This window comes from Oncorhynchus mykiss, chromosome 18 (assembly GCF_013265735.2).
Source record: "Oncorhynchus mykiss isolate Arlee chromosome 18, USDA_OmykA_1.1, whole genome shotgun sequence".
NCBI classification, from domain to species: Eukaryota; Metazoa; Chordata; class Actinopteri; order Salmoniformes; family Salmonidae; genus Oncorhynchus; species Oncorhynchus mykiss.
Window position 1 is genome coordinate 42306474 of NC_048582.1, and position 14453 is coordinate 42320926.

General features: G+C 42.6%; 1 protein-coding gene across 5 annotated transcripts in view; it reads left to right on the top strand.

The window, feature by feature from the left end:
- The window catches only part of LOC110496821 (mothers against decapentaplegic homolog 4-like), a 36277-nt gene that overhangs the window by 1614 nt on the left and 20210 nt on the right, over positions 1-14453 (top strand). For 4 of the 5 annotated variants that reach the window (XM_036952869.1, XM_036952872.1, XM_036952874.1 and 1 more), the window contains exon 2: positions 8814-9054. In XM_036952869.1, coding sequence (XP_036808764.1) covers positions 8814-9054 — 241 coding nt within the window. Of the gene's footprint in view, positions 1-1205; positions 2232-8813; positions 9055-14453 lie in introns of those variants that run through there. The other variant, XM_036952871.1, reaches the window with a different exon arrangement.

Sequence of the window (14453 nt, forward strand, 5' to 3'; positions counted from 1 at the left end):
CGAACCACCCTTGCTGTCTCTGCCTGGCCGGTTCCCTCTAGTGGTGTGGGGGTTGTGCTTTGGCAAAGTGGGTGGGGTTATATCCTTCCTGTTTGGCCCTATCCGGGGGTATCATCGGATGGGGCCACAGTGTCTCCTGACCCCTTCTGTCTCAGCCTCCAGTATTTATGCTGCAGTAGTTTATGTGTCGGGGGGCTAGGGTTATATCTGGAGTACTTCTCCTGTCTTATCCGGTGTCCTGTGTGAATTTAAGTATGCTCTCTCTAATTCTCTCTTTCTCTCTTTCTTTCTCTCTCTCGGAGGACCTGAGCCCTAGGACCATGCTACAGGACTACCTGGCATGATGACTCCTTGCTGTCCCCAGTCCACCTGGCCGTGCTGCTGCTCCAGTTTCAACTGTTCTGCCTGGAATCCTGACCTGTTCATTGGACGTGCTACCTGTCCCAGACCTATTATTTGACCATGCTGGTCATTTATGAACATTTGAACATCTTGGCCATGTTCTGTTATAATCTCCACCCGGCACAGCCAGAAGAAGACTGGCCACCCCTCATAGCCTGGTTCCTCTCTAGGTTTCTTCCAGGTTTTGGCCTTTCTAGGGAGTTTTTCCTAGCCAACGTGCTTCAACACCTGCATTGCTTGCTGTTTGAGGTTTTAGGCTGGGTTTCTGTACAGCACTTTGAGATATCAGCTGATGTACGAAGGGCTATATAAATAAATTTGATGATACAAATGGTACATTAAAACAGAATTGTACTGACTCTACGGAGGTGAGAACATACGGCCCAGTACATCACCTGACCCAAGGTTCCATCCATCAAATTGAATTGTCAAAGACTTGAGCCACCCTAGTCATAGACTGTTCTCTCTGCTAGCGCACGGCAAACGATACTGGAGGGCCAAGTCTAGGTCCAAGAGGCTTCTAAACAGCTTTTACCCTCAAGCCATAAGACTCCTGAACAGCTAATCAAATGGCTACCCAGACTATTTGCATTGCACCCCCCTCCCCTTCTACGCTGCTGCTACTCTCTGTTTTTTATCTATGTATAGTCACTTTAATAACTCTACCTACATGTACATATTACCTCAATTACCTTGACACCAGTGCCCCCGCACATTGACTCTGTATATAGCCTAGCTATTGTTACTTACTGCTGCTCTTTAATTATTTGTTATTCTTATCTCTTACATTTTTTTGTAGGTATTTTCTTAAAACTGCATTGTTGGTTAAGGGCTTGTAAGTAAGCATTTCACTGTAAGGTCTACAACGGTTGTATTCGGCGCATGTGACAAATAACATTTGATTTGATGGTTGGTTTAGAAAAAAAGTTATCACACCCTTTCTAGAGTTCAGTAGATCAAATGTATTACCCAAGACAAGTGGAGTACTAATTGCCCCATTTGTCACCATGGTACCTTGTTGTCTGTCATTGTTAGCCATGCCCCTTCAGTTTCACTCTAAAATGACCTTAGAGTTAACAAATGAGGGTCAAATCAAATCAAAGTTTACTTGTCATGTGCACCGTGCTGGGCGCAGAATACAACAGGGAAATGCTTAGTGGTGCAAAAAATAATAGGGACAAAATTAACAATACAATAGTCATCAAACTTGGGGTGGTGTGTAGGCCTACGTGGGCGACAGGTGGCCTAGTTGTTAGAGCATTGGGCCAGTAACTGAAAGGGTGCAAGATCGAATCCTGAGCTGACAATGTAAAAATGTGTCGTTCTGTCCCTGAACAAGGCAGTTAACCCACTGAAATAAGAACTTGTTCTTAACTGACTTGCCTAGTTAAATAAATGTACAAAATAATGATAATAGCTTACAACACACATCACTAGTCATTAGCAGTGTGGAAGGGCAGAGGGGCGTGGTAATCTCCGCGGCGCCACTTTAAAAAAACAGTCGCGTTGATATGTTAATCTTTCACCGTGAAAGCCTCGTCACTATTGGCTGAGAGCCGCCGTCCCTTTGAGACCGGAGGCCCCATTGGCTGGTGCTCAGCGAGACACTCACGCGCACAATATCTTCCTTCTTTTGTTATTGTACGGAGCGCGAGGTTTCTGGGCGCTAGCAGGATGCACGAGCGGAGACAGCGAGGCTGATAGTCATATCGACAGGGATAGAAGCAGATAGCCCCTTAGGGGAGGAAGGAAAGTCGGGTTACTAGCTACCTCAGTGCACCACATTCACCACTATTTCACTTCTTATCCTTCAATACTCCGGCTGATGTGTAAGTATAGTTAATTTATCAAAGTATGCGGCTTTTTCTCGTCACGGGAGCTCTTCATTCTCCAATCATACTAAATAAGATATGGATGTTGAGGAGATTTCTGTACCCGGTCCTGACAAGCAAAATAGCTTGATTACTCGCTAACGTTAGTTGTATCAACCAGGCATGTGTCTGGGGAGTGTGTCTGTGTGTCTTGGTTTTTATGATATGCTTAAGATAAGGTGCTTTTATTTCGAATGATTTGGTCCTGCAGTGATTTCACTGGCTGCATGACTGTCTAACGTTAAGTCTGCATTGGCGATTCTTTTTTCGGAAAGGTAGTTGATATGACATTTTGCCCTCTATCTTATCAACTTCTGATGTTCTATTCAAATATGCTACTGTAATGAGTTGTATTGTAGCGCCGGCTTTCGTATGATTAGATTGATACAATGCCGAAAGCGTTTTATCATCCCTACCAGGATTTCTTAAAATGTTTAGACGTTAGACGGTAGCCTAGATTTGGTGACGCGTAATGACCAAATATGGTGTGGCAGTGTTTACGTCTCCGCGGAAGATCCTAGTAAAGTGAATGTATGGCTTGAAAATTGGTCAGATTGAGTTAGAATAATGCATTGTAAGGGTCGGCCAAGAAGGTTACAACAGCAGTGCTGTGTTTTGGTTGTAGTCTATTTTTTCCATGTAAGGATACTTTCCATTCTATGAGATTAGTTTATAGTCAAGTGCAAGTGTACCAGACACTGCCATAAAACAGTACATCTTCAATTGGCAAAGCATATTTGGGCGCTGTTATAACTGTTATGTTATAATAGGTTCACTACTATGGTTTTACAGATACAGTATATCATGTTAACATGAAATGTAACAGCAACACATTATACATGTAGGCTTATAAGTGGATGACAACCTTGTGCTCATTGTTATTACATTTTAATAATATTTTACCTTCAAAATGGGGCAGCCATAAGAGGGTACTTTTGGCTTAGAGGAATAGTGTCAGAACAGAATTGTAGTCCTTCCTTCATTAATTGCTCACTTGATAATTTTCTAGTTATATACCTATTCATTGTGGGGTAGGCCCTAGTTTAGTACAAATCTATCATATACCCACAGAATGACATCTCTATGCCAGGCTATCATTCTTTTCTCAGACTGCCCTTATTGTTGGTCACCTGTTGCATGGATTCACTTCTGAATACTTTAATTTTGCTTTATGATTTAGAGCCCTTCTTAAGCTTGGTTTGTAGTCGGTCTTACGACAGGTCGATCAACAGTCCTTAGACCTGTGGTTACTAACCAAACTGGTCGATCTCCAAGGCATTCGTAGTCGATCGCCAAACATTTTCCCCCCCCTGAAAAATTATTAATGCTTGCGTTCCTTTTTTTTTTTTTTTTTCCTCTCATGCTGTTGGCGGTAGGTGCACTAGGTAGGCGAAATGTTCCCATTTTGAACCAGTCTGAAGGTACAAACTCTGCTTTCCCTGCGGGCCCGGAGAGCAAATCAAGTGCACTCAGATTACAGTGTCTGCTGTAACGTAGCAGACCCAAAAGAAAGCTACAGCAAAATGTATACTGTGAGATTTCAACACTTTTAAAAACCATGACAAAAGAGAGACGCCAACGAATACAGCAAAGAGCTGCTGTTTTTATGAGTGAGTTCGCTTTAAGTTCTTAGTCAGCACTGTCAACACTTTTTATTCAACACTTTTATAAGCCATAAAATGCCTGTTCTTCCCACTTCCACTTGCGCTACAACCAGCACTGCAGATGAAATGATTGAGTAGGAAAGTGTATCGATATGCTTGCATTATTATTATTATATTTTTTAATATTGAGAAACATTTCACTTTCTCTGCTCATAGGAATAACAAACTGAATTTGTGCATGAGGCAGAAATAATGTGGTGCGACTCGAGTTTCGCCATCAGTGTAACGGATTTCCTCCTCTTCGTCTGAGGAGGAATAAGGATCGGACCAAAGCGCAGCGTGGTAAGTGTTCATGATGATTTTAATAAAATAAAGCACTGAACACTGAATCAAAACAATAAACGATGAGGTGAATTTATAAAACCGAAACAGTACCGTGTGGCCCAAGCACTTACACGGAAACAAACACCCACAAACCAAAAGTGAAACCCAGGCTACCTAAGTATGATTCTCAATCAGAGACAACTAATGACACCTGTCTCTGATTGAGAACCATACTAGGCCGAACACAGAAACCAAACATAGACTGTCCACCTCAACTCACGCCCTGACCATTTAAACAAAGACAAAACAAAGGAACTAAGGTCAGAACGTTTTGGTCAGTGTCATGGGAGGAAAGGGAGAGCGGAGGGATGTTGATAGGCAGACCCTCCGTCTGCTGCTCTCTCCCTCCACTGAGACTGACCATCAGATGAAGAAACATACTTAAATGTATGCTCACTCAGAATACAACAACTGACCTATTACCGGTGTGATCATATAACCTACCTCAAATTTTGAAATATATTTAAAAACAATGGTCAGAACAACAATGCATTGGCAAGGCAATTCAAGCAAAGCCAATATGCGTGGGTATGTATTGGGCCTATAGCCTACTGCACAAACCTCATTGCTACAGTACTGTTTTCAATGGGTTACTGTTTGGTTTAGGTTTACGTTTTTTAAGTCATTTAAAAAAAATCTGAGCGGGAGTTCTCGGCGGGCATTTTTTTGTTGTTGTGAATTTTACCCCTTTTTCTCCCCAATTTCGTAGTGTCCAATTGTTGTAGTAGCTACTATCTTGTCTCATCGCTACAACTCCCGTACGGGCTCGGGAGAGACGAAGGTTGAAAGTCATGCGTCCTCCGATACACAACCCAACCTAGCCGCACTGCTTCTTAACACCGCGCGCATCCAACCCGGAAGCCAGCCGCACCAATGTGTCGGAGGAAACACTGTGCACCTGGCAACCTCAGTTGGCGCGCACTGCGCCCGGCCCGCCACAGGAGTCGCTGGTGTGCGATGAGACAAGGACATCCCTACCAACCAAGCCCTCCCTAACCCGGACGACGCTAGGCCAATTGTGCGTCGCTCAACGGACCTCCCGGTCACGGCCGGTTACGACAGAGCCTGGGCGCGAACCTAGGGTCTCTGATGGCACAGCTGGCGCTGCAGTACAGCGCCCTTAACCACTGCGCCACCCGGGAGGCCTCGGCTGGCATTTTGACTCAAAAAGGGATCTTGACAGGGCCTTCCGAGTGAAGCAGTGGTCTAAGGCACTGCATCACAGTACTAGCTGTGCCACTAGAGATTCTGGGTTCGAGTGCAGGCTCTGTTGCAGCCGGCCGCGCCCGGGAGACCCATGGGGCGGCGCACAATTGGCCCAGCGTTGTCTGTGTTAGCGGAGGGGTTGGCCGGCAGGGATGTCCTTGCAGTGATGAGACAAGACTGTAACTACCAATTGGGTACCATGATATTGGGGAGAAAAAGGGGTAACTAGGAAAGTGATCTTGACTCAGAAAAGGTTAGTGACCACTACTGCCTTAGACCTACTGTAAACCATTTTAGCTTTCTCTTCAACTGAGACTTTCCCCTTTCCACAGAGCCCTCAAATCCACTCATAATATCACCCTCAATCTCCATTGGAGCAATGACCTCAGAGTAACACTAACCTAGTCCAGTGTAACCCCCTTAACCCCTGCCCCATGACACTTCTCAGTTTTGTTCAGTGTAAGAGGACAGACACACCAGGTTTTTTGATGGTGACATACACCATTCTCTATGACTGCTTTCAAAAAAACGACTATCAAAGCAGTGCTATACTGCTCTCGATAAGCTTTTAACTACAACACCAACTCAGTAGGCCTGGCCTATACAGTATATCCTGAATAACGAAGACATGCATCACTTGATATGAATAGGACAGGCATTTTTGTAATGTGAGGCACGTTATAGTGACTGAGTTTGTCTTTTTATGGATGTTCTATGTTGAAGAAGCTGTGTCAATGAATTTTCTTCATGAGAGGACACACGCACACACACGCACGCAAGCACACACACACACACACACAGCTTGAAGCCATGTTGTTGTGCGAGCATGTTTCCAAACGGACAGATATTAAGATAATGAGAGGAGAGGGAGAACAGAGTCACTTCCAGTCAGATTAGCCACGTAGATGCAACAGGTTATGTATGATAGCTCTCATGGCAGAATTAGATTACCTCTGGCGCGTATTAACAGACAAACAGAGCAAGGCTGCAGTTTTGCTACGGAGTTCCTGATAGTGACATGTTGGCTTTATTGGCCTAACAGTTCAGAAATGAGCTTACATAAGATCAAGCATTTCTTTTTAGACATTAACTTTTTAGATAGTACCTTCCTGTTTTCTCCTTTCTTTTTTTGTGCCTCCTGAACTCAGGCATGGTAGGGAAGTTATGTTGATTAGTGAGTATGGGGGGCTTCATTTAATCAAATTCACATTGCACTAGTAGCACATAAACATGTTTTCCCCCTTTTCAAATGAAACTAGAATGGTTAAGGGCAGACTACTTTAAAGTACCAGGTACATTCCCCTCACAGGTAGATGCCTCCCGGCTAGACCAGGGTTGCCAAGTTGGATCAAGCTCATTCTGGGAGATTATAATTGTACAGTACCAGTCCAAAGTTTAGACACATCTACTTATTCAAGGGTGTTACTTTATTATTTACTATTTTCTACATTGTAGAATAATAGTGAAGACATCAAAACTATGAAATGACATTAAAGGGGTCCCACAAGGTTCTATACTTGGTCCATTACTGTTCACTCTCTACATAAACAATATCGGTGACGAGATAAAGTGTAAAATTAATCTATATGCTGATGACACTATCATGTACTCTATTGCTCCAGCGGCTGACCAAGCATTATCACAATTGGTGACTGTTTTTAAGATATTACAAGGGTCTTTCATTCAGCTGAAACTTGTTTTAAATGCAAAGAAAACACATTTTATGATTTTTAATAGGTTCAAAAAGTTGGTTGGAAATACACTTGCACTTACGAGTTTAGATGGCTCTCAAATTAATCAGGCCTCTGCATATAAATGCTTAATGATATGGTTGGATGATAAACTGTCTTTTAAAATGCATATTGATGAACTTTGTAATAGGCTAAATATCAAGCTAGGCTTCCTTTATAGAAACAGGACATGTTTGTCCTCTACAAATAGAAGAAAAATTGTGCAAGCTACTTTCATTTCTGTTATAGAGTATGGGGATATTATCTACATGCGTGCTATGGCATTCACACTTAAACCTCTGGATGTTACTTATCATTGCGGACTTAGGTTTATTACGGGTGCTAGCTACAGAACTCACCACTGTGTTTTATATAAAAATGTAGGTTGGACTTCGCTGTCCATGAGACGAGAACAACGTGCTCTCGTGTTTGTCTATAAAGCACTTCTGAATAAACTACCTTCTTATTTATCATCACTCATCAACATTAAAATTATAATTCCTAAAACCAGGTCTCAAGCATGGATAACACTTGAGGCCCATGCGATTTCCACAGAGTTGCGTATGGCTGCCTTTTCCTGTTACGCTCCTTGCTTATGGAATAGCCTGCAGACTAAACTTAAACTTGATACTCTTGTCCCCCTTGCCCATTTTAAACATTTATTGGAGGATTTTTGTATTGCAAGTTCTTGTGCTGTTAGGGAAATAACCTGTGTGGAAATGTAACAATCTGCTGCTTCTGTGTTATTTGTGATCGTTTTGTTTGTCTTGTGTAGTTTCTTAATCATTGTACCTAAACTGTATGTGTAAACATGTGTACACAGGGTCCAGCTGTAAAAGAGACCATGGTCTCAGTCTGTGTTCCTTGTTGAAATAAAGGTATAATAATATGGAATCATGTAGTAACCAAAAAAGTGTTAAACAAATCAAAATATATTTTATATTTGAGATTTTTCAAAGAAACCACCCTTTGCCTTGATGACAGTATTGCACACTCTTGGCATTCTCTCAACCAGCTTCACCTGGAATGCTTTTCCAAGAGTCTTGAAGGAGTTCCCACATATGCTGATCACTTGTTGGCTGCTTTTCCTTCACTCTGCGGTCCAACTCATCCCAAACCATCTCAATTGGGTTGAGGTCGGGTGATTGTTGAGGCCAGGTCATCTAATACAACACTCCATCACTCTCCTTGGTCAAATAGTCCTTACAAAGCCTGGAGGTGTGTTGGGTCATTGTACTGAGGGTTATCAGCTGAGTAACAATGCCAGTAAAGAATGATAACACACACACTCGCAAGTCGTAAAAACTAAAAGCACAAGCCTTGATGCACAACTTCCCTACGTTTTGTGTGTGTGTCTGTATGCGCTAATGGTGTGCACTCATGTCTGTTCTCATGAATGCAGTATGGGTTATGAAGGAGTAATGAAGTCCTATTGTAGGACACTATTTTGAATTGTATGCCATAACAGTATCACAATGTTGTAATTAACACGGCATAACAACTGAATGTCAAGTGACAAGACATGCACCTGAACCTTTATGACAAAAGTAATTAACATATGTAAAGGGTTATCATTATGCCAATCAATGACCTCTCCATCCTCCCTCCCTCGGCAGCATCATGTCGGTAAACGCCCCCAGCAGCAATGACGCCTGCCTGAGCATCGTGCACAGCCTCATGTGCCACCGGCAGGGTGGCGAGAATGAGGGTTTCGCCAAGCGTGCCATCGAGAGCCTGGTGAAGAAGCTCAAGGAGAAGAAGGACGAGCTGGACTCGCTCATCACCGCCATCACCACCAACGGTGTGCACCCCAGCAAGTGTGTCACCATCCAGAGGACCCTGGACGGACGCCTGCAGGTGGGTCATACAGTAGTAAAAAGAGAGGGACTTCCTCATTTTGAGTTGCACCCCCTTTTGCCCTCAGAACAGCCTCAATTCAACAGCCCGTGGACTCTACAAGATGTTGAAAGCGTTCCATAGGGATGCTGGCCCATGTTGACTCCAATGCTTCCCACAGTTGTGTCAAGTTTGCTGGATGTCCTTTGGACCATTCTTGATACACACGGGAAACTGTTGAGCGTGAAAAGCCCAGTAGCGTTGCAGTTCTTGACACACTGCTGCGCCTGGCACCTACTACCTACCATATCCCGTTCAAAGGCACTTAAATCTTTTCTCTTGCCAATTCACCCTCTGAATGGCACACATACACAATCCATGTCTCGATTGTCTCCTTCATCTACACTGATTGAAGTGGATTTAACAGGTGAGATCAGTCTATGTCACGGAAAGAGCATGTTTTGTACACTCAGTGTACATGAATGAATACACAATATACAATTGATACTATATAGACATATTCATAGTGCAAAAGCATTGTGCAAAGTCTATAGGATAAATTATATATTTTCCACGTTTTGTTTTGTTACAGTCGGAATTTAACATTTATTAAATTGAGATGTTTTGTCACTGGCCTACACACGATACCCCATAATGTCAAAATAGAATGATGTTTTATTGATTTATTTGTACAAATATTTGGGCACTAGGGACCTATGTATGGTGAGCATTGCTGGATAGGAGATGTTATTAGCAACATCGGCTGTTTTATGAGGAAATGTCAGAATGCTCACTGTTTGCTACATAACAGCAGACTCTGTAATGTATACTGTTATGTTATAATAGGTTCACTACTAGGGTCTAAAGATACAGTATATCATGTTAACATGAAATGTAACAGCAACATATTATACATGTAGGCTTATAAGTGGATGACAACCATGTACTCATTTTATTACATTTGTTATTACATTTTAATAATATTTTATTATTAAAAGTTTAAATCTGAAATGTATTGAGTCAATAAGTTTAGGGAAAGAGCGATACCTAGTCAGTTGTACAACTGAATGCCTTCAACTGACTCTGAATCGGAGAGGTGTGGGGGGTTGCTTTAATCAGGATCCACATCTTCGGCGCCCAGAGAACAGTGGGTTAACTGCCTTGCTCAGGGGCAGAACGACAGATTTTTGCCTTGTCAGCTCTGGGATTCGATCCAGCAACATTTCGGTTACTGGCCCAACGCTCTAACCACTAGTATTGACTCAGTTGTGTAGATACTTCTGTACTTCATTTAGGGCTGGGCAGTATACCGTATTTTACTATATACCGGTATTGTTGCACAGACCGGTTTGAGTTTTTACTTTGAATTTCAGTGTTTGGTTTGTTAAATGTGACGCGCAACTCCGACACGTGTAATGTCCAATTTGATAGTTTACGCCATTTTCTAGTTCAGTCATCTCTCTCCTAACCACACCAAGCCCTGCCTCCTGTCACTCAAGGAGAGAGCAGTTGCTCGACCACGGAGTCACAAGCACTTTCTTGACGTTTATTATTCATGGTCAGATGGATGCAAAAATGTTGGTGACGTGCTGCTTTCCATAAACGTTCTATAATTACTGTACACTATTAGTTTGTGTACCTTGTTGTCTGCAAACTCCTGTTTGTTATTTTGTCTTTTTTTAGTAAGGTTGCTAAAATAATTTGTGTTATCCGCTAATGCTAATCACTAGTTAGCTGGCTAGCTAGCTTGCTAAATGTGAGTCAGAGCAAACAGTCTGTTAAAAATTTGATTTGATTTGAGGTAATACTGCCGGGTACCAGTGCTGATCTAGGCCAAGATAAGCATGTTTGTGCAATGGCATCTTAACAGAGAGGAATAGGCAAAGCATGAATATGTTGGCTAGCTTCATGAAGTAGGAAAACATGTAATGTAACATATATTTAGGATCACCTGGAAACACTGACCAACACTTTGGTCCCTACCCTGACAATAATATTTCACTCACTTATTAATTTGTTAACATGACAGACAACAATGCCTTAAAGCTCCAGCCCACTATATTCCAACTGTAGAATTAGAATAATCATTATATTTCCATGATTCCAACAGTTCACCAATTAACTCGCCCTAGATTTTCTTGTGGCACAGTATTGTGTGGCACAGTATGGAAATTATAATAAAAGTGCAGAAAATGCAGAAAATGATATTTGTTTGGATTCAACAGTATAAATGGAGATAGACCCATTTTGTATTTATTAGCTGCTGCCAAGGCAAGTTACTTACATTGTGTCTTCCAACGCCTCTTCTGAACGCCTCTACCGTTCAAAAGTTTGGGGTCACTTAGAAATGTCCTTGTTTTTGAAAGAAAAGCACATTTTTGTCCATTAAAATAACATCAAATTGATCAGAAATAAAGTGTAGACATTGTTAATGTTGTAAATTACTATTGTATCTGGAAATGGCAGATTTTTTTATAGCCCATTATCAGCAACCATCACTCCTATGTTCCAATGGCACGTTGTGCTAGCTAATCCAAGTTTATCATTTATTTTTTTAATTTTTTTTAATTGATCATTAGAAAACCCTTTTGCAATTATATTAACACAGCTGAAAACTGTTGTTCTGATTAAAGAAGCAATAAAACTGGCCTTCTTTAGACTAGTTGAGTATCTGGAGCATCAGCATTTGTGTGTCGATTACAGGCTCAAAATGACCAGAAACAAAGAACTTTCTTCTGAAACTCATCAGTCTATTCTAGTTCTGAGAAATGAAGGCTATTCCATGCGAGAAATTGCTAAGAAACTGAAGATCTCGTACAACACTGTGTACTACTCCCTTCACAGAACAGAGCAAACTGGCTCTAACGAGAATAGAAAGAGGAGTGGGAGGCCCCGGTGCACAACTGAGCAAGAGGACAAGTACATTAGAGTGTCTAGTTTGAGAAACAGACACCTCACAAGACCTCAACTGGCAGCTTCATTAAATAGTACCCGCAAAACGCCCAGTCTCAACGTCAACAGTGAAGAGGCAACTCCGGGTTGCTGGCCTTCCAGGCAGAGTTGCAAAGAAAAAGACATATCTCAGACTGGCCAATAAAAATAAAAGATTAAGATGGGCAATGGAACACAGACACTGGACAGAGGAAGATTGTAAAAAAAAGTGTTATGGACAGATTCATTTAAGTTTGAAGTGTTCGGATCACAAAGAAGAACATTTGTGAGACGCAGAAAAAATTAAAAGATGCTGGAGGAGTGCTTGACGCCATCTGTCAAGCATGGTAGAGGCAATGTGAGAGTCTGGGTGTGCTTTGGTGGTGGCAAAGTGGGAGATTTGTACAGGGTTAAAGGGATCTTGAAGAAGGAAGGCTATCACTCCCATTTTGCAACGCCATGACATACCCTGTGGACGGCGCTTATTTGGAGCCAAATTCCTCCTTCAACAGGATAATGATGCAGAGCACAGCTCCAAATTATGCAATAACTATTTAGGGACTATTTAACTATTTAGGGAGTGGACAGCACAGTCACCAGATCTCAACCCTGTTGCTCTGTTGTGGGAGCAGCTTGACCGTATGGTTCGTAAGAAGTGCCCATAAAGCCAATCCAAATTGTGGGAGGTGCTTCAGGAAGCATGGGGTGAAATCTCTTCAGATTACCTCAACAAATTGACAACTAGAATGCCAAAGGCTGTAATTGCTGCAAATGGAGGATTATTTGATGAAAGCAAAGTTTGAAGGACACAATTGTTATTTCAATTAAAAATCATTATTTATAACCTTTTCAATGTCTTGACTATATTTCCTATTCATTTTGCAACTCATTTCATGTATGTTTTCATGGAAAACAAGGACATTGCTAAGTGACCCCAAACTTTTGAACGGTAGTGTACATTTTCTTAAGCATTATGACAACTCAGCGACACAATGGTAGGGATTAACTGAGCTGGGCTTGGGTCATTGATAATCATTGTCTCAACGCAGCTTTATAATGCTGTGAAACGATCCAGGAACCCAAATGATTTGGGTGGAAAACAAGCTTGTTTCCATAAGGTATCGAAATTGTCAATAAATGTTACACCCTCAGAGTTGCAATAGTCACGTAGCCAGTTATGGAAGGCTAAATGTCTGCTGGAATGTTCAAAGCCATGATTTAGGGAGGGCACAGGGACAGATATTATGGTGCGTTTGTTGGTGTAAAGCATAGACCCATTCATAATGTCATTGAATCCCACATGAACTATGATCGACAGAATTTCCTGCTGCAGGTTTAAAATGTTTTGGCGCATCTTATTGATGACCTGTACTCCGTTTTTATTCCAGTTACTGAGATGTTTCTCGCCATTGAACTGCCCAATACAACGGCCGGAGAAGGGGATGGGGAAATCTGCCCATTCCTACCCCTCACATTAGTGGAACCTTTCACGAGCCCACGAGAAGCAGGATAGTATACGGCCGCAGCTCCTGGCGATAGATCCAGACCTCCCACAGCAGGCAGTGCCCCGTCAGATACAGAGAGATGGAAAGGAGCTGAACTCGACGACAAAGCCGCTGCTGGAGTCAGCGTAGTTGGGAGTCAGCTCAGCCGTCGCAGACACAGGCAGTCCCAGCGATAAAAACGCAGGTAGATCAGGCACGAGGGCTGCGAATATCAGTCCTCAGGGTAAGACCCAGATGCAGACAGTTCAAAGTAACAGAAGTTTATTACAAAAACAGGGGGCAGGCAAACGACAGGTCAAGGGCAGGCAGAGGTCAGTAATCCAGAGCAGAGTCTGAAATGTACAGAATGGCAGGCTCAGGGTCAGGGCTGGCAGAATGGTCAAAAACCGGGAAAACTAGAAAATGGACTAGAGAGAAAACAACAGGAGTACGGGAAAGACTTTGGTAGGCTTGACGAGACAAGACGAACTGGAAACAGACAAACAGATAACACAGGTATAAATACACAGGGGATAATGGTGCAGATGGGCAACACCTGGAGGGGGGTGGAGACAAGCACAAAGACAGGTAAAACAGATCAGGGTGTGACAGCGAAGCTATTCCTCATGATAATCTTCTCCGGACCTCTTGCAGACACTCCAGTTCACTTAGCAGCATGCCGCTGCCTTTGGTTTCCACGTTACTTGTGACATGGGACCAGCGCTGATTGGAACAATCCTCTTGCGGTTCTTCGTCTACTCCGCTACAAGATGGAGGATGAGAAGCAGTTGGAGATGACTTCCTTGACAGGCAGGCTCCAGGTAGCACAGGCCATTCGGATAGGTACAGCTGACAAGGCGGGGATACATCCATGAAGCCCGAGTGGCATTTGCGCAGAATTGAAATTTGCTTGCTAAGGATAGCCACCTTATTCCTGTAATCCTCCGCAAGCAAACAATTGCTGCACTGTACTCCTGATTGTCAATATTGTCCTGGACAAGAGCA